This window comes from Manis pentadactyla, chromosome 9 (genome assembly GCF_030020395.1).
Source record: "Manis pentadactyla isolate mManPen7 chromosome 9, mManPen7.hap1, whole genome shotgun sequence".
In the NCBI taxonomy this organism is placed as follows: domain Eukaryota; kingdom Metazoa; phylum Chordata; class Mammalia; order Pholidota; family Manidae; genus Manis; species Manis pentadactyla.
In genome coordinates, this window is record NC_080027.1 from 44,726,675 (window position 1) to 44,747,175 (window position 20,501).

The following is a 20,501-nucleotide window of genomic DNA, read 5'->3' on the forward strand; positions in this document are numbered from 1 at the left end:
GTGCTCTCAATAAAGCCAGATTATTCTTCACATTTTTCTTGTGGGATTTGCTCTCCTACATGCCTAAATGAGGATGTTCAACAATTTCCCTTTTTACCTGAGCCAGAACCCTCTTCATCAGTTACAGTTTGGTAAGAAGTCCTGCTCTCTGCTTCATGTCTTGTTGCCTTGGCTTAGCCAGCCCACACTGTGACCAAAACCACTAGTTATTTACCCGGTCTAAGGTGGTTCCATTTCCTGTCTGGGCATGTTCTGCTCACAGTGGCATGTGGAAGCTTCATGGGCCTCTGCCCTCAGTTTGGACCTATATGCAACGTTTTGAGGGGTTCATCCTCACACAACTCTGATCATCCCTCTCTTGTTGAAGGATATAATGTGATACCATGTTCATGACAATTCCCTGTGCATATGTGTTCAAAGCGAAAAAAATGTGCATATGAACTGACCACATCAATTCAGGTTCTGTAACAAAGAGCAAGAAATATAAAGTGATTTGTCTAAAACATGATGGTATTTGCTACTAGAAGGGTAATGAGGGCAAGAAGAGAGGAAAAGTTTGCAAAGGACTGCTTGTTTGAGGGCTTGGTGAAGAGGGTCCCGCGTTCAAAGTTGATGGAGAGACTTGGAAAAGCCTGACACCAGCCTGAACGTGTACTTGGATGGAGTGTATGCAGAACATTTCCATCGGCTGAACTCCAGGCTCAAAAACACAGTGACTGGCAGAAATGAGGGTGCACAACTGATGTCGCTTTCAAAAGGAAATAAAGAAGTAGGCTTGCAGATGAGCACTAGAGGGAGGAGCCCTTGGGGCAGTGGCAGCTGTGCTGCTTCAGGGAAGCTGGCAGCTTAGAGGCCCAGCAGAAGGTGGACAGATAGTCCTTCAGATAGCTCACCCGCCTCTCTGGCAAACACTGGGTCCTTCTGGTGGACAAAGGGAAGGAGCAAATGAGAGGCAGGTGACTGGCAATGGTTTCTTCATAAACAGGAGTGCTACCACTTCTGCAGCCAGAACCTCTCAAGGAGGAACTTAACCAAGTCTGTTAAAATTCATCTCTGGAGATTAAAGAAGGTAGCGTGAGAGGAGAGACAGAAGCTTCCTCCTAAAACTGGATACAGTTGAAAATTTAATAGGCGCAACTAATCCTGAGAGAGCAGCAGGAAAGAGGACGGCGTCAGACTGCACACACCTGGAGAAAGGAGCCAACCTCACCGAACGGGGTAACGTACCAGAGCTGTGGCTCCACAGGACCTGAGCCCCTCCCCCACCCCAGCTCACCGGCGGGAGGAAGAGAAACTGAGCAGGGAGGGAGTGGAAGGCTTGGGACTGCTGAATACCTAGCTCCGGAGATCTGCTCTGGGAGCACAAAACCACATTTCATGGTGTTTTCATGAGACTCTCATGACTGCCGGGTTGGAAAGTTAATACAGGCAGAGTTCCTGGGGAGACTGGGATTCCGGCCGCTTGTGGAAAGCAGGGATCCATACCTGGCTGCTCTGGGACAAAAACATACCTGTGTGACAGGCCCACTGGCTCAGGCAGTGGAGACAGGCACAGCAGCAGGGAGATGGGGAACAGCTCTTTTCTCCCCGCAGACACCAGTACGGCTCCCCTGCCACCCCCGACATTGCTTCAGGGGCTGAGCAGCTTCAGAATAGAGCTTCTGGACACTAGAGGGCGCCATATACAAACATGAAACGCCAAAGGAACCTCGTCCAGAGTAAAATTATTAATACAACTCCCCAGAAAGATTTAAATGATATGGACCTAGTGACTCTTCCTGAAAGGGAGTTCAAGATAAAAATCACCAACATTCTAATGGAGGTACAGAAAGACATCCAAGAACTCAGGAATGAATTCAGGTCGGATATCCAGTTCTTGAAGAGCACGATGGAGGGTATTAAAAGCAGGTTGGATGCGGTGGAGGAGACAATAAATGAAGTAGAAACTAGAGAAGAGGAATACAAAGAAGCTGAGGCACAGAAAGAAAGAGGATCTCTAAAAATGAAAGAATAATGAGAGAACTGTGTGACCAATCCAAGCAGAACAATATTCACATTATAGGGATACCAGAAAAAGAAGACAGAGAGAAAGGGATAGAAAGTGTCTTTGAGGAGGTAGTTGCTGAAAACTTCCCCAATCTGGGGAAGGACATAGTCTCTCAGGCCATGGAGATCCACAGCTCCCCCTACACAAGGGACCCAAGGAGGACAACAGCAAGACACATAGTAATTAAAATGGGAAAGATCAAGGATAAGGACAGACTGTTAAAAGCAGCCAGAGGCAGAAATAAGATCACATACAAAGGAAAGCCCATCAGACTAACATCAGACTTCTCAGCAGAAACCTTACAGGCCAGAAGGGAGTGGCATGATGTATTTAATGCCATGAAGCAGAAGGGCCTGGAACCAAGATTACTTTATCCGGCAAGACTGTCATTTAAATTTGAAGGAGGGATTAAACAATTTCCAGATAAGCAAAAGCTGAGAGAATTTACCTACCACAAACCATTTCTGCAGTCTATTTTGGAGGGACTGCTTTAGATGGAAGTGTTCCTATGGTTGGATAGCTGTCACCAGAGATACTAAAACCATGGTAGGGAGGGTGGAGCAGCTGATTGCAAGGCAAATGCAAAATTAAATTGAATATCCACAAAGTCAATCAAGGGATAGACAAAAAGTACAGAATTTGATATGTAATATATAAAGAATGAAGGAGGAAGAAAAAGGAGGAGAAATAGAAAAGAACCTACAGATTGTGTTTGTAACAGCATACTAAGTGAGTTAAGTTAGAGTCTTAGATAGTAAGGAAAGTAACCTGGAACCTTTGGTAACCATGAATCTAAAGCCTGAAATGGCAATAAATACATACCTATCGATAATCACCCTAAATGTAAATGGACTGAATGCACCAATCAAAAGACATAGAGTGACTGAATGGATAAAAAAAGAAGACCCCATCTATATGCTGCATACAAGACACTCACCTCAAACCCAAAGACATGCACAGACTAAAAGTTAAGGGATGGAAAAAGATATTTCATGGAAACAATAGGGAGAAAAAGGCCAGTGTTGCAGTACTAGTATCAGACAAAATAGACTTCAAAACAAAGAAAATAACAAGAAATAAAGAAGGACATTACATAATGATAAAGGGCTCAGTCCAACAAGAAGATATAACCATTATAAATATATATGCAGCCAACACAGGAGCACCAGCATATGTGAAACAAATACTAACAGAACTAAAGGAGGAAATAGAATGCAATGCATTCATTTTAGGAGACTTCAACACACCATTCACTCCAAAGGACAGATCCACCAGACAGAAAATAAGTAAGGACACAGAGGCACTGAACAACACACTAGAACAGATGGACCTAATAGACATCTATAGAACTCTACACCCAAAAGCAACAGGATACACATTCTTCTCAAGTGCACATGGAACATTCTCCAGAATAGACCACATACCTTTGTTTCAGACCACAAAGGTATAAAACTAGAAATAAATTATACAAAGAAAGCAAAAATGCTCACAAACACATGGAGGCTTAAGAACATGCTCCTAAATACTTAATGGATCAATGACCAAATTAAAATGGAGATCCAGCAATATATGGAAATAAATGACAACAATAACACAAAGCACCAACTTCTGTGGGATGCAGTGAAAGCAGTTTTAAGAGGAAAGTATATAGCAATCCAGGCATATTTAAAGAAGGAAGAACAATCCCAAATGGATAGTCTAACATCATAATTATCGAAACTAGAAAAAGAAGAACAAATCAGGCCTAAAGTCAGCAGAAGGAGGGACATAATAAAGATCAGAGAAGAAATAAATAAAATTAAGAAGAATAATACAATAGAAAAAAATCAGTGACACCAAGAGCTGATTCTTTGAGAAAATAAACAAAATAGATAAGCCTCTAGCCAGACTTATTAAGAGAAAAAGAGAATCAACACACATCAACAGAATCAGAAACAAGAAAGGAAACATCACAACAGACCCAACAGAAATACAAAGAATTATTAGAGAATACTATGAAAACCTATATTCTAAGAAGCTGGAAAACCTGAAGAAATGGACAACTTCCTAGAAAAACACAACCTTCCAAGACTGACCAAGGAAGAAACACAAAATCTAAACAAACCAATTACCAGCAAAGAAATTGAAGCAGTCATCAAAAAACTACCCAAGAACAAAACCCTGGGCCAGATGGATTTACCTCGGAATTTTATCAGACATACAGAGAAGATATAATACCCATTCTCCTTAAAGTTTTCCAAAAAATAGAAGAGGAGGGAATACTCCCAAACTCATTCTATGAAGCCAACATCACCCTAATCCCAAAACAAGGCAAAGACCCCACCAAAATAGAAAATTACAGACCAATATCCCTGATGAATGTAGATGCAAAAATACTCAATAAAATATTAGCAAACTGAATTCAAAAACAAATCAAAAGGATCATACACCATGACCAAGTGGGATTCATCCCAGGGATGCAAGGATGGTACAACATTCAAAAATCCATCAATATCATCCACCACATAAACAAAAAGAAGGTCAAAAACCACATGATCATTTCCATAGATGCTGAAAAAGCATTTGACAAAATTCAACATCCATTCATGATAAAAACTCTCAACAAAATGGGTATAGAGGGCAGGTACCTCAACATAATAAAGGCCATATATGATAAACCCACAGCCAACATCATACTGAACAGTGAAAAGCTGAAGGCTTTTCCTCTGCTATCGGGAACAAGACAGGGATGCCCACTCTCCCCACTGTTATTCAACATAGTACTGGAGGTCCTAGCCATGGCAATTAGACAAAACAAAGAAATACAAGTAATCCAAATAGGTAAAGAAGAAGTTAAACTGTCACTATTTGCAGATGACATGATATTGTACATAAAAAACCCTAAAGACTCCACTCCAAAACTACTAGAACTGATATTGGAATACAGCAAAGTTGCAGGATACAAAATTAACACACAAAAATATGTGGCTTTCCTATACACTAATAATAAACTAATAGAAAGAGAAATCAGGAAAACAATTCCATTCATAATTGCATCAAAAAGAATAAAATACTTAGGAATAAACCTTACCAAGGTAGTGAAAGACCTATACCCTGAAAACTATAAGACACTCTTAAGAGAAATTAAAGAGGACACTAACAAATGGAAACTCATCCCATGCTCTTGGCTAGGAAGAATTAATATCATCAAAATGGCCATCCTGTCCAAAGCAATATAAAGATTTGATGCAATCCCTATCAAATTACCAACAACATTCTTCAATGAACTAATACAAATAGTTCAAAAATTCATATGGAAACACCAAAGACCCCGAATAGCCAAAGCAATCCTGAGAAGGAAGAATAAAGTGGGGGGGATCTCGCTCCCCAACTTCAAGCTCTACTACAAAGCCACAGTAATCAAGACAGTTTGGTACTGGCACAAGATCAGAGCCACAGACCAGTGGAACAGAATAGAGACCCCAGATATTAACCCAAACATATATGGTCAATTAATATATGATAAAGGAGCCATGGACATACAATGAGGAAATGACAGTCTCTTCAACCAATGGTACTGGCAAAACTGGACAGCTACATGTAAGAGAATGAAACTGGATCACTGTCTAATCCCATACACAAAAGTAAATTCAAAATGGATCAAAGACCTGAATGTAAGTCATGAAACCATGAAACTCTTAGAAAAAAACATAAGCAAAAATCTCTTGCACATAAACATCAGTGACTTCTTCATGAACACATCTCCCTGGACAAGGGAACAAAAGCAAAAATGAACAAGTGGGATTATATCACACTAAAAAGCTTCTGTACAGCAAAGGACACCATCAATAGAACAAAAAGGTACCCTACAGTATGGGAGAATATAATCATAAATGACAGATCCGATAAAGGGTTGACATCCAAAATATATAAAGAGCTCACGCACCTCAACAAACAAAAAGTGAACAATCCAATTAAAAAATGGGCAGAGGAGCTAAACAGACAGTTCTCCAAAAAGAAATTCAGATGGCCAACAGACACATGAAAAGATGCTCCACATTGCTTGTCATCAGAGAAATGCAAATTAAAACCACAGTGAGATATTACCTCACACCAGTAAGGATCTCCACCATCCAAAAGACAAACAACAACAAATTTTGGCAAGGTTGCAGAGAAAGGGGAACCCTCTATCACTGCTGGTGGGAATGCTAATTGGTTCAACCATTGTGGAAAGCAGTATGGAGGTTCCACAAAAAGCTCAAGATAGAAATACCATTTGACCCAGGAATTCCACTTCTAGGAATTTACCCTAAGAATGCAGCAGCCAAGTTTGAAAAAGACAGATGCACCCCTATGTTTATTGCAGCAATATTTACAGTAGCCAAGAAATGGAAGCAACCTAAGTGTCCATCAATAGATGAGTGGATAAAGAAGATGTGGTACACATACACAATGGAATAGTATTCAACCATAAGAAGAAAACAAATCCTACCATTTGCAACAACATGGATGGAGCTAGAGGGTATTATGCTCAGTAAAATAAGCCAAGTGGAGAAAGACAAGTACCAAATGATATCACTCATATGTGGAGTATAAGAACAAAGAAAAACTGAAGGAACAAAACAGCAGCAGAATCACAGAACCCAAGAATAGACTAATGGTTACCAAAGGGAAAGGGACTGGGCAGTAGGTGTGGGAAGGGAGGGATAAGGGCAGGGAAAAAGAAAGGGGGCCTTACGATTAGCATGTATAATGTGGGGGGGGCGCATAGGGAGGGATGTGCAACACAGAGAAGACAAGTAGTGAGTCTACAGCATCTTACTATGGTGATGGACACTGACTGTAATGGGGTTTGTAGGGGGGGACTTGGTGAAGGGGCAGTCTAGTAACCATAATTTTCTTCATGTAATTGTAGATTGATGATAATAAATGAATTTTTAAAAAAAAGAAGAAATTCTGATGGCCAACAGACCCATGAAAAGATGCTCCACATCACTTGTCATCAGAGAAATGCAAATTAAAACCACAATGGGATATCACCTCACACCAGTAGGGATCGCTACCATCCAAAAGACAAACAACAACAAATGTTGGTGAGGTTGTGGAGAAAGGGGAACCCTCCTACACTGCTGGAGGGAATGTAAATTAGTTCAACCACTGTGGAAAGCAGTATGGAGGTTGCTCAAAATGCTTAAAATAGAAATACCATTTGACCCAAGAATTCCACTTTCAGGAATTTACCCTAAGAATGCAGCAGCCCAGTTTGAAAAAGACAGATGCACCCCTATGTTTATCTCAGCACTCTTTACAATAGCCAAGGTATGTCTTGGCTATTGTAAATAGCCAAGACATAGAAGCAACCTAAATGTCCATCAGTAAATGAATGGATAAAGAAGATGTGGTATATATACACAATGGAATATTATTCAGCCATAAGAAGAAAACAAATCTTACCATTTGCAACAACATGGATGGAGCTAGAAGGTATTATGCTCAGTGAAATAAGCCAGGCGGAGAAAGACAAGTACCAAATGATTTCACTCATCTGTGGAGTATAAGAACAAAGAAAAACTGAAGGAACAAAACAGCAGCAGAATCACAGAACCCAAGAATGGACTAATAGTTACCAAAGGGAAAGGGACTGGGGAGGATGGGTGGGAAGGGAGGGAGAAGGGCGGGGGGGAAAAAAAAAAGGCAGAGGACATTAAAGGCCCAAGGTAAAAACCTCCTTAAGAGAACTGAAGAGCTTGATGCCACAAAGTTGTTTTATTGTTTTAAGGCTGATATTGGAACGTGGAGATAATGACTATTTGTTGATGATCTAATATGTGCTTTAGATACATTATTTATTTTAATCCTCACAATAACCTTGCAGAGGTAAGAAAGAGTTCAGAGGGGCTGAGAAAAAATGCCCAAAGTCATAAAGCTAGTAAGTCATGGCTGTTGGAATAGTAACAACAGATAGCATTGTTTTGAGCATTTACTTGTGCCACAGTTCTAAGTGCTTCACAGGATTTAACTCACTTAATCCTCACTATAACCTTGTGAGTTAGGTACTATGCCCCATTCTACTGATGGGGAAACTGAGGCACAGAAAGAAATGTGGGTCACACAATAAGCAGTTAAACAAAGGCAGGCAGTCCAATTCCAGAGTCAATGTTCTTAGTCACCGTATCAGACCGGATTTGAGCTGTCTTTCTAACTGCAAAATCTATGCACTTTTTCCTACCCCATATTATGGCCTGGTAAAAGTAACTTGCTCTACCACCTATAAATGGATTTAATTCTATTCAGGGACATCTCACTTCTAACGCCGAGCCATGGGGAGTCTGAGGTATGCCGCAGCTGTTAACTCCCTGCATCCCCAGCCCACACCTCAATCACCCATCTAGGGAGAGAAGCCCAGTTCCCTGGGGCTGGGGAAGTCCACGGTCTGAGATCCACCTTCATGCTGATGCCTCAGATCCAAGAGGCACCTGGAGACAAGGCCTGGAGAGAGCCAGTGGGTGTATTCTTGGATGGCTCGGGTCTGACCCAACTTGTTGGGTTTCTGGGTCCCCACAAGAGGTCCAGTCCAATTATGTGGGCCTGGAAACGGGCATATTAAAATCTACAGTTTCAAAGACTGAATGTCTGGAGCCTCGATAAGAAACACTGCCTTCTGCTCCCCAACCCAGCCCATGAAAACCTGTTCCCCTCATCCAGCCCTGCATTTCTCCACCGGCCTCAGACCAGCAGGAGAACAATCCTTGTCTGAAAACCCACAGTCCACACCCGAGGTGCCATGGGTCCAGAGAAGAAGCCCCAACCACCCCACACACACATCTCCGGGCGTCCGAGAACCCCGCAACATGTAGCAGTTTGGTTCCCATGGTAACTCCTTAGCACGCCGCGTCGTGCTTCCGTGTCGTCACGGGGCCACTTCCCAGAGGGTGGCAGAGTCAGACCGAGGTTGCGGTGACTGGGGCGCCATGGAGGCCACTGGCGACGTCGAGCAGCCACGGGGACCCAGCGGGGCTGAGCGGGGCGGCCTCGAGCTGGGAGACGCAGGTGCAGCGGTGCAGCTGGTTCTCAGGAACCCTTGGAATATAATGATAAAGCACCGGCAGGTGCAGCGAAGGGGCCATTGCCCACAGATTATGACAAGTTTCACAGACTCTTCCATCTCCATGGACCTCCTCCGAGCTGTCTTGTAGCCTAGCATCAGTGAGGAGATTCAGACTGTCTTCAACAAGTACATGAAGTTCTTCCAGAAGGCAACACTGACCGTGCGAGAAAATGTCGGGGAAGATGTGGATGCAGAGCAGCTGACCCAGGAGGCCTGTCAGAGCTGCCTAGAACAGGCTAAACTACTGTTTCCTGATGGAGAAAAAGTAATGCCCAGATCGATCCATGAGCTTCCAGGAATAAAGCATGCCAGGCAGGCAGAAGAGGAATGTGCCCATCATGAAAGCCCCATTCCCAAAAAGAGGAAGGGGCGGACTCTTGGACACATGATCTCAAATGACTGGGCAGCTGCCGGCATGGTACGGAAACCAAAATCCTTGAACCAAATGGCAGAGAAGGCCCCAAGTGGGACCCAGATCGGCTGAATGAATCTACCACCTTTGTGTTGGGATCTGAAGTCAACAAGGCCCTGGGATGATGGGCACCAGAAGGAGAATCTACATCAAGCACCCATACCTCTTTAAGTATGCGGCTGACCCCCAGGACAAGCACTGGCTGGTTGAGCAGCATCACATGCGGGCAACAGAGGGGAAGATGGCCTGCCTCCTCATCTAGGAGGACATCCAGGACCTCACTGCCAGCGATGACTACAGCGGGTGCTTGGACCTGAAGTTAGAGGAGCTGAAGTCCTTTGTCCTACCCTCCTGGATAGTTGAAAAGATGAAAAAGTACATGGAGACACTATGCAGAGAATGAGCTTCATGCTGTTGGAGCATCTTCACAAACCTGAAGCCCACTCCCCTGGGGACACTTGGCAGCTCCCCTCCACGGCCCTCATACCCACATGGGTGAGGCCATGGCTGGGACTGCTCCTAAATTATCTCAGCAGCATTAAGCTGTGCCTGGGCTAGTTTGTAGTGACTCACTGCAGAGCACCCCCAGACTGGCATGTAGTTATACTTTTGTAAAGTTATTGGGATAAGATAGTTTGTAAATAGTTTGTAACAAAAACACAGATGGTGAGAAAAAAAGCCTAAAAATAATTTGTTGAAAGGAATAAAAGAAAACTTGAATAAGTGGAGAAATAGCATGCTCCTGGAAAAGAACAATAAATTTTATAAGCATCAAAAAAAAAATTCCTCTCTGTGTTCCATTGTTTCTGGATGGCCCAGCAAACATAGGTTCACCAAACATTTATACCTTTTCATCTTTGTGTGAATTGCTTTCCTTCCTTTTAAGTCCCAGACCCCCAGCGCATCCTCCTTAGTTCAGGATGACATGTAGACCTCATTTTGTCTACCTTTGGAATCTCTCATGTTTATGTGGATTCCCTATACCACAAAATTAAGTTTGATTTTCTCCTGTTTATCTGTTAATGTCAATTTAATTCTTAGACCAATCAGAAGAACATCTGTTCTCTCATTCTTCCTCTTCCTACCATGAACACACTAGAATCAGATTTTACTCCCAAACTGCCACTGAAACTGCTCTTCTCAAGACAACCATGACTTCCATGTTTTTATACCCTTCAGTAGTCCTCAGTCCTTATTTCCTTGAGCCCCTCCCCAGCACCATTTTATACAATTGAGTGTTCCCTCTTGAGACTCATACAGGACCACACTCTCCTGGCTTTCTTCCTGTCTAACTTGCATTTTTCTCCTCAGTCTATTTTAGTGACAATTTCTCTTCTGGACCTCTAAATTTAAGATTTTCCCAGGGCTCAATGCTAGACACTTTTCCTCTACACTCACTTCTTAGGTTCCTTGTCCAGCCTATATAATAATACCTCTCAAATTTATATCTCTTCCTCAACTTAATCTGAAGTCCACATATTTAGTCCTGAGTCAACAAAATCAAATAAATGGAAGCACTGTTGGGAAAAATGCTTATAAGATAAAATTTGGCATGCTTTTGAGATAACTGTGAAATGTCTAGATGCTGATGCTCAGCATGCTTCTAGATACACAAGTCTAGAAATCAAAAAGGAAGAGAGGTTATGGAATTACGTATTTGACACTCATCAACATATGGATAGTAAGTAAAGTCATGAGAGTGATGGTATTCCTGAGAAGGAATAACAGGGTATGGCCAGGAAGTTGCCAGGCCTGTGATGGCTGTACTTAAGGGATGAGCAGTGAAGAGCAGTCAGTAAAGGACTCTGAGAAGGAATAGAAATAACAGAGATATGGAGGAAAGTCTGCTGAGGGTGGTGCAATCAAAGAAAATTTCAGTCAGGTAGAGGTTGGTGGAATTGATAATAGTGAAATAGATGATACTAAAGATGCCATTGATCATGATTTTGCATATTGTGGTATGAATGTTACTGAAGCTGAAGAATTAATAACCAAAAATATCCATTTATTTTCAGCTCAGTCCCTAAGGAATGCCAGTCCTATATCCCCTCAGGCCTCGATTAATCCTCTTATCCAATATCACTCAATCTAGCCCCATGTGCTACCTCACTGGCTTTTCTGACTTAGAAACCAATGAATACTGGATTTTCTTCCTATTCTTCTTTATGTATTTCATGGCCATCTCAGGCAATTGTTTCATTCTGATAATTATTAAGACCTACCCTTGTCTGCACACACCCATGAATTATCTACTATCCTTTCTGGCCTTCACTGACCTGGGACTGTCAGTGTCCACCTTGCCCACTACTATGGGAATTTTTTGGTTCAACTCCCATGGTATCTACTTTGAAGGCTGCCAAATCCAAATGTTTTGCATCCACTCATTTTCCTTCATGGAGTCCTCCATGCTCCTTGCCATGTCCTTTGACCGCTTTGTGGCCATCTGCCACCCCCTGCAGTACTCGGTCATTATCACGAGCCAGCGTGTGGTCAGGGCAGGCCTGGTTGTCATCCTCCGGGCACCTGTGGCCCTTGTTCCCCTTGTCCTCCTTCTGAAGGCTTTTCCCTTCTGTGAGTCTGTGGGTCTCAAGTCCTCTCCCATTCTTTCTGCCTTCACCAGAAGGTGATACACTTGGCCTACACAGACACCACCTTCAACAACCTGTATGGGCTGTCCGTGGTGGTGCTCATCGTGCTGTCCTATGGGGTCATCCTGCACACAGTGGCAAGGCTGGCTTCCCCAGAGGAGCGGCTCCAAGACTTCCCACCATGTACATCACACGTCTGTGCTGTGCTGGTGTTTTTTTTGTGCCCATGGTGGGGCTTTCCCTCTTGCACTGCTTTGGGAAGCATGCCCCACCTGCTGTCCACATTCTTATGGCCAGTGTCTACTTCTTCATGCCTCCCATGCTTAATCCAATCATATACAGTATTAAGACCAAGGAGATCCGCCATGCCATCAGCAAGCTACTACGTTTTAGAAAGGCCAGTGGTGAGTTGTGGGGCTAAAAATTCCACACTGGGTGCCCACAGGAAGGTCCCGAAGCAAGCCAAAGATTTACAACATTGAGAACCTATTATTACACCCTTTGTTCCCCCCAATTTTTTTCCACTGCCCTAAATAAAATGTGGATGAATTTCTTTCTTGAGTTTTGGGTTAGGAATGCTGACCTTCTCTTGTTTAAATTACAATGCCTTCTTATATATATGAGACCTAGCTAGCTTTTTAGGTAATATCAGAACTGCCCAGAGGAAGACTCCCTTGAAAGTTATCATCAGTGTGGAAGAAGTAAAAGTTAAGTGAAACTAAACAAAAACTAAAAAGGAACAATACATTAAAAAGTACCCAGAACAGACCTGGCAGAGAACAGACCAACATCAGTTGTTATGAGTCACCTCAGGGAATATATCCTGCTTCCATCTTCTCTGCCTGGCCAGTGCCCATCTCTTTGGTAGGTTTTATTCTGGCGAAGCTGAATCCTTTGTAATCTTGGGTCACATTGAAAGAATCAAAACTCCTTTCCTCTTCCCTCATGGGTGATTCATGGAGAGGAGAAGCTCCTTCTGGCCCTGTTCATTGAGTAGAAGCCTCTGACCCCACCCCTGACTCTTCTCATCTCTTATTTTACCTTTCCTGTTGACTTGCTGACAGGAGGCTGAAGTCAGTGTTTGCTTTAGGCACTTCAGTCATGAGAATTTGCATAAAGACATGAAATGCAACAAAGCTTCAATGAAGGAAACTACCACAGACACGACTAAGTCATACTCACATTGCTCAGGAGGTTGTGAACCTAAAACTGGCAGAGAAGAGTGACTCCACTGACTAAATGAAATTCATGTTGTGGTCTCAGCATTGAGGTGATTCCATGAAGACATTTCCTCTGACAGACCCTCTGCAGCCCAGAGCTGATGTCCCATTCGTCCGCCCCCTCGGAGCCCTGCATTTCTCCATTGTAACATTTGCCACATAGCAATGTGCTGTTTTGTCTTTTGGTTTAGCTGCTGCTTCTTTCTCCCTTCCATCCTTCCTCTCTCCCTCCCTCCCTCCCTCCCTCCCTTCCTTCCTTTGTTCCTTCTTTGATCTTTACCCTATAGTACACATAAAAAACACATTCAATTAAAGATATAGGTGTTAGAAAGGAAAACTTGTATTTAGAAGAAAATACAGGAGAATAGATAGGTAGATAGGTGGTTAGTTAGAAAGATAGACACATAATTAAAATGCAGTAAAACATAGACCCCGCATACAAGGGGATAACACAAACCAGACTAGGAGAAGATATCTGCAATGTATAACTATACAGATAACTGAGATTTAGTGTCCAGAATATAAAAGAATGTCTATAAATCAGTAAAAAACAATAGAGAGAATCCAATAAAAAATTGAGTGAAGATATGAACGGGCAATGCACAGAAGAGGAAAACCAATATGACAATAAATATCTGAAAACATGTTCCTCTTCACACAAAATAAATGCGTAACAAAGAGATACCTTATTTCACCAATAAAGTTAGCAAAAATGGAAAGAAGTTTGATATGCCAAATATCTATCTATCTATCTATCTATATACAGGAAAATATTTAAAAACTATGTTGAGAATGATAAATAGAAAGCACTGGAAAACAGCTCTAGAGAGAGACCTATGTGGATGTGAGGAGTGTTATACGGGAGGCTTTGATTCTATTGAAGGAAAATAAGTTGAGGCATGTGGTAAGCCATTAAGATTTGTCAAAACTGTGTAAGCATGTAAATGCACATTTACTCAGGTGGTTATTATACCATTTTCTGTATTTAGCAATTGAAATATTTCTTATTGAAAAAGAAAGTGCAAAGTGAACTTAAAAAAAAAAAAAAACTCCAAAACTGGATATGAATGCTTTTGGGTTTGTATGGTATCCTCTGTCTTTGTATGGTGGGAGGGATGTTAGACTCTAAGGGGTCTAGGCTGGGGAGGCCCCAAGGAACACCAGTCTCTCCAGTCTTAAAGGCAGGAGCTCCCTAAACACACTGCCATTCTGAACTCTCGTTGAAATCCACATGATTGACCACACCCCAGAATAGCAATTCAAGCCTTAGAATGTGCTCCTTCTTGAGTGGAAACTTGTTTTCTGTGGATCTCATTAGTAGACTGAGGTTTACAGAATATAAGATTTGGATTTAGATTAGAGTTTCCATCCCAGTTTTGCCACTTATTAACAAATAAACCATGAATATGTAAATTTCTTACTTTCAAAATTAGGAAATGCATATAGATAATGACACTTTGGAAATCTGAAACATCTACCTTACTGGAATTTGAAATGCAAATTAATTATTTGAATCCTGTTAATAAACAGTTATTGAAGAAAAGAGGTAATAAGCAAGATCTGTCTTGACAAGTATGTAGTAAAAGAGGGATTTTCATACACTGGTGTGAAAGCATAATTTGATTTGCCTTTTATAGAGAGCAAAATACATCAAAACATTTTAAAATATCCATACTTTGTGTTTCTGAAATATCACTTCTAGAAATCTGTCATAATGAAATAATTACAAATGAAAAATAAAGATTTTAGAATGTATGCTTCCTGAGGACAAAGATTTCCTTTTCTGTTTGGTTACAAAGATAGCTTCAGCACCTATATCAGTGTACACAGACGTTTGTTGAGTTAATAAATAAATGAATATTGCAAGTTAATTGTGTTGTTATTCATAATGATACAAAAAAATATAAGCATCCCAAATATCTAGGAAGAATATGTCACATAAATGATGGCATATTCATTTTATAAAATATTAGTTAGCTAATAAAAAGTACATTGAAATGCTTAGAAAACTATTTTCAACATAATGTCGAATAAAAAACAATTAAAAATGAAAAAACAATTCTGTGTAAAGGCTTTAAAAATATACCCATAGAAAAAGTGATTATATATGTTTTTTCTGTGCATTTCTCCATTGTTGCCTTCCCCAAACTTTCCAAAAACACATTTCAGTTTTATAACCTAAAAGAAGCATATTTTACAGAATAAAAGATTATGTATATGACTATGTTGATGATAGTAATGATGACATGATGATGATGATTAAAGTTGACATTTATTGAGCACTTGTTCCATGGCAGAGGGTGCTAAGCACTTCTGTTCAATATCCTAGTCAATTCTCACACCAAAGTGAGAAGTAGATGTTGTTGTTTAAGACATTTTCTAATAAGGAAGGCTGCCAGAAAAAAGGAACTTTCCTTAGTTAAATTTCCGATGCACACTAGAGTCAAGATCCCATCACAGTCCGATTTTCTTAAACTGTTATGCTGGACCTCTTCTCCAGACAGGGTCAATCAGTATTTAGGACAAGGGCCTGTTTTGCAGAAGGAAGTTCAAGTGAAAAAACACAATTAGCTTGTCTACAACTTCTGTGCTACAGAAGTGAACTTCTCTAGTTCTGAGTTCATAAAATGTCTGTGCTTCTGCAGTGCCTGTCCTTTACTATGGTGCTACACTGCTTCAGTAAAAAAACAGGACAAACCAACAAAACAGAAAAGTCATCTAAGTTAGATTTACTATGCTGCTGACAATATGTGGTATAAATTGGCCTATTCACCAGCACCAGTGCTATGCTCGCCCATGCAGGACTCTTTCCAAGCATGTCATGTTATTTTATCCTCATGCCTCTCTAAACCTTTGAGGCTCACACTGTGTTTCTGAAACACAATTTGAGGTAATTGAAACTCACATATTTTATAATGTCTTGCTTTGTAACAACTCTGAGCCTTTATATACTTCCCTCCCTTTCTGAAATGTTTGTTCCAGTGAGAGAGGCAGCCATTAAGAAAGGATACCTGTTCTGTCCTTGCACTTCCTATAAATTCTGATTTTTGCTCTGCCAGGGAGAGGTAGTCCTTTACAAATCTACCTCCTGCAAAAGACAATGGTTCTCTCAAAGGCAGAGATTGTGTTTTATTCACCTTTGCATCAAGTATGTGGTCCAAAGCTTGTAGTCTCTATTTGCTGAATGAATGAGTGTGATTAGCCAGCTGGTAGGAAGGAGAGTCTCAAAGAGAGGCTTGACTGGGGAAAAGAGGGTCACAGCAAGGAGGACAGAGGGTCATCCAATGTGTTCTCTTGTAATGAGCATCTGGGGAAGAAGAAAAGGAAGAGTCATCTGATCTGCTGAAGTGCCTCATAGTGGTACTACAGGGGCCCTAAGTTCCCAGGGAAGGTACATGTGGTACCCAAAGATGGAGTTCTGGGAGGATGCTCACCCCTCCTTGGTGGCTATCAGGTCTGCATCCATCTAAGGAGTCCCCCTGAGGCCCAGAACCCAAGAGAGAGGGCAGATAACCTTATAATTACCACTACAGAGGGTGGGGAGAAGCATCCTGAGTCAGTCAGAAGAGCTGGGAGACGAGGAGAGAGGCAGGGCGGTGGGGAGAGAAGCTACGGACAGCAGGGGACCAGTAAGTGATTGAAGGCCCTTTGGTTTGTGGATGGAGGCAGCCAGTCCAGTGACCTCTCCCATGCCTCCTGTCTAGCAGGTCTATAAGTAGGGCTATGGAATAGGGCAGCTTCCAGGACGATGGCCAGGCTGTGGTTAGGGTGACTCTTCAGCAGTATCTAACCATGACGTTTTTGGTTGGAAAGAGAGACCAGAATTTGTTACTGTATGTTGTTTGGCAAATTCAGAAGCTTCCCCACTGAAATCTGAACCTGGCCTTATATCCAGAGGACAGGGAGCCACTGAAGAAAGAGGCAGGCCACTCCAGATGGATAGGTGGCAGGGTTAATAAGCAGGGAACTTACACATGAAGTGTGTTCCGGGAGGCTGCAAGATGAATAGACGCCCGTGCCCACTGGCCAGAACCTTAAAAGTTTACACAGAGGCCTTAACAGGATTCAGTCATGTATTCAGTCCAGGTGGTCTCAGGACTGCATCACTGTCTCAAGGCAGCTTCTAGAGTGGACAAGGAGGGTGGGAGGCTCATTCCAAGGGCAGGTGCGGGGGTGAGGAGCCACCAGTCATCCAGGGCCAGCTTGTGGGTCTGGTTGCTGACCTCCTCCTGTGGCACTGGCCAGGCCCTAGACTGGATGATACAGGAGTGTGGCCGGTGAGGATCACACCCCAGCATCTCCTGCCCTGTCCAGGAGTGGTCCCCAACACTTCAGAGCACTTCTTCCCACAGCCCCAGTAGGCCCAATAATTTCCTGGAAAAGAGGCAGGATCACGTGATAATCTTCCATCACAGAAAGAGGCTGAGGTGCAGAGGGATTCGGTCACTTCCCCAAGTCATGTGTCTGGCTTGTCCAAAACCTGCTTAGGAGCTCAGAGTCCCATGCCCAGACTTGTCACTCTTCATTGCTGTCAGAGCACTTCGTGACACCCTTCGAGCCCGCCGGGCGCATGCAGGGAAGACCTGTGGCTGTCATGTGGTAGAGAATCGCCATGGAGAACTTTCAGTAAGAAGGCAGGGGAGGAGACGGCAGATAATCTACATCTGTGGAGTGTCTGGTTCTCACTGCCCCACGTTGAGAACTACGTGTAAATGGCTCTATATTCTACAAAGTAGATGTATTAAGTGCCCACATTTTTCACATGAGGAAACTGAGTTTAAGGAAATAATGTGCCCGATCATAGAGTTCATAAAGTTTGGAGTTGGGATGCGAATGCAGGTCTGATTCCAGAGCTACCTCCTTGACCCCCACACTCTGCTCCTAATGAAGCGTCTGAGGCCACAGGACCGGGGGTTCTTCACTGCCCAGTGGGCTTGTCCTGGGCAGGCTGAGCACAGGGCTGAGGGAGATGCGCTCGGCCTCCTCCGAGTGCCGACCTCGGGCTGCTGCAGCCCCACGCCCCCTCTGGTCCTCGTGCCTCCCCAGGCCCCTGGTGTGTGCCCTCATCCCCACCCCATCCTCTCGGCCCCCTGCCCTCCCTCTCCCGTGGCCTCACAAGAGACTGTCTCTTCTCCTCACTGCCCACCTCTGTGTCTCACTGACCCGCCGCTGTGCCCCGCCACCCTCCCCCCTCCTCCCTCTGCCTCTGCCTCTCCCAGTCGTCTCTCCGTTCCTAAGCTTCCCAGCAGCCGAGTGCCAAGCTTGGCCTGCCCTGTTCCTCAGGGGTGCTCCTCTCCTCAGTTCTGTGTTCTGTCGTTCCCCTCAGTCTTCTGCACCCCTCTCTAGGTGCTCTCCAGGCCTCACTGTCCCCCTTCTCTAGGCCCTGGGCCCCTTCCCTCTGTGCCTCGTGTCCCCTCCTCCTCTGCTCCTCAGTGCCTTCCTCTAAGTCACGCAGCCCCTAAATCTCCGACACTCCGCTGGCCCTATTCTGTCCTGCAGCATCCTTCTCATCAGCTCCACCACGCCCCTGTCCTTCATGTCCACTCCCTCACGGTCTTCAGCCTCCCTGCTTCTTTGACCATGACTCCCCAAAACTTGCCTGTTAGCTCATTCTTATTACAGCCACTGCCATTTCACTGTCACTCTTCCTTCCCCATCTGACCCTAATTTTACCTTCCCCATGCCTCAGCCTCCTCCTCCAGGCTGCCCTCAGCCTTGCTCTCTGTCCTCAGTATTTGCTGTGACCTATTCCTCAGTGTCCTCTTGTGTCACTGTCCCCCAGTTACTCCTTCAGCCCCTTAATCTCCCTGTGGATCCCCAGTCTTGGGACACATGGCACCTTATGCTGAGATCTAAAGTGCTCTCGTATGAAGGAGGAGATGGAGTTTGTTTCTATAAATAAGAGTGGGTAAAGAGTGAAAACTACTGGAAAAATACAAGAAAATCAGTTTTTTGCTTGGGAACAATAATATATATTTATCATTTGTTATATTCCAGACTTTGTGCAAAACTCTACATATGTGGCATGCCAATGAAAAATATCCATTCTTTGATTAGGAAGTACAGTTATCATTATTTTGCTGATGATGACACAGAAGCAAATATTTTGTCAGACACTGAAATCCAGCATAGCAGGGCTGTCTTGTGAGCATCTCTGTAGGTTCCCTGTCTTTATTATATAATACACTGATTTGAGCATGGAAGAGGCTCGACATGGTTGTTTCTCTTTCAAGGTATACGTATAAATATGTGCTTTTAGCAATACTTGTTTAGAAACATTCCTCTAATAAGTTTACCCGATTCATTAAAGTTGTGTAAATTGTGTCAAGCCTCCAGCTTAATTTCTAAGGAGAGATATCTTTGAAAACGCAGAGACTAAAAAGAAGAAGGGAGCAGGCATGTCAGTACACTCCGAAATCAGATTGAAAAAAAAAGAAATCTCAGAAATTAGAATAAAGTAGCAGGTTTAAAGATGTAGCTGTATCAGATGAATTAACATACCTTCATAAGAGGGGGAATGAGGTTCCCAGGGGACCTGAGAAGGTGCTGGGGGCATGAGATATGGACTGTAAGTCGTGGGTACCTTGAGAGGGGTTGATTTTGGAGAAGAGTAGATGCCTCTTTTCCTGATCTTGCGGATATATGGAGAGGGCCACATAATGACCACAAGAGATAAAGTGGAAAGCAGATTCGATGAAACTCTCTACAGGCATCCTCAATTTGCCTATAAAAATTGAGACAACTTCTTCTACCAGAAAAAGAGGTCATACAAATAAGACAATTTGAAAATAACAGAATTTCTTAGAATCTGAGTTTTCTATGAAGGTTGAGCTATACAGAGAAGTTGAAAAAAAACATGTCTTTTACAAGCTGGTCGAGAATAAGAGTAGAGAAAAGCCCTGTTGAGGCTTAATGTCACTAAAGTAAGTAAAAGATTAGATGGGAATAAGAAGGAGGGAAGAAAGCAGAAAGAGGACAGGCTGCTTGTGAGGGCAGTGGTACGCTGAGAGGGGACTGGGTCCCAGAGAGCTCACAGAGGCCAGAGCAGCAGAAGATTGGTGCCTGTGACAGCAGAAGGTCCATGCTTAATGCCCTAGTAACCTTCAAAATCCTGCTCCCTTTCCCAGAGTGAATAGGCCTCCTGAGA

The 20,501-nt window shown here is 43.0% G+C and overlaps 1 protein-coding gene and 1 pseudogene across 1 annotated transcript; both read left to right on the forward strand.

The window, feature by feature from the left end:
- The first annotated feature begins 8,996 nt into the window (after positions 1-8,996).
- Positions 8,997-9,964, forward strand: LOC118933094 (deoxynucleotidyltransferase terminal-interacting protein 1-like; annotated as a pseudogene).
- A 1,612-nt stretch (positions 9,965-11,576) lies between these two features.
- On the forward strand, positions 11,577-12,555 carry LOC118933064 (olfactory receptor 51M1-like). The gene is given in 3 exon segments (XM_036927026.2): positions 11,577-12,116; positions 12,119-12,343; positions 12,346-12,555. Coding segments are annotated over 3 exon segments (975 nt in total).
- The last annotated feature ends 7,946 nt before the right edge of the window (positions 12,556-20,501 follow it).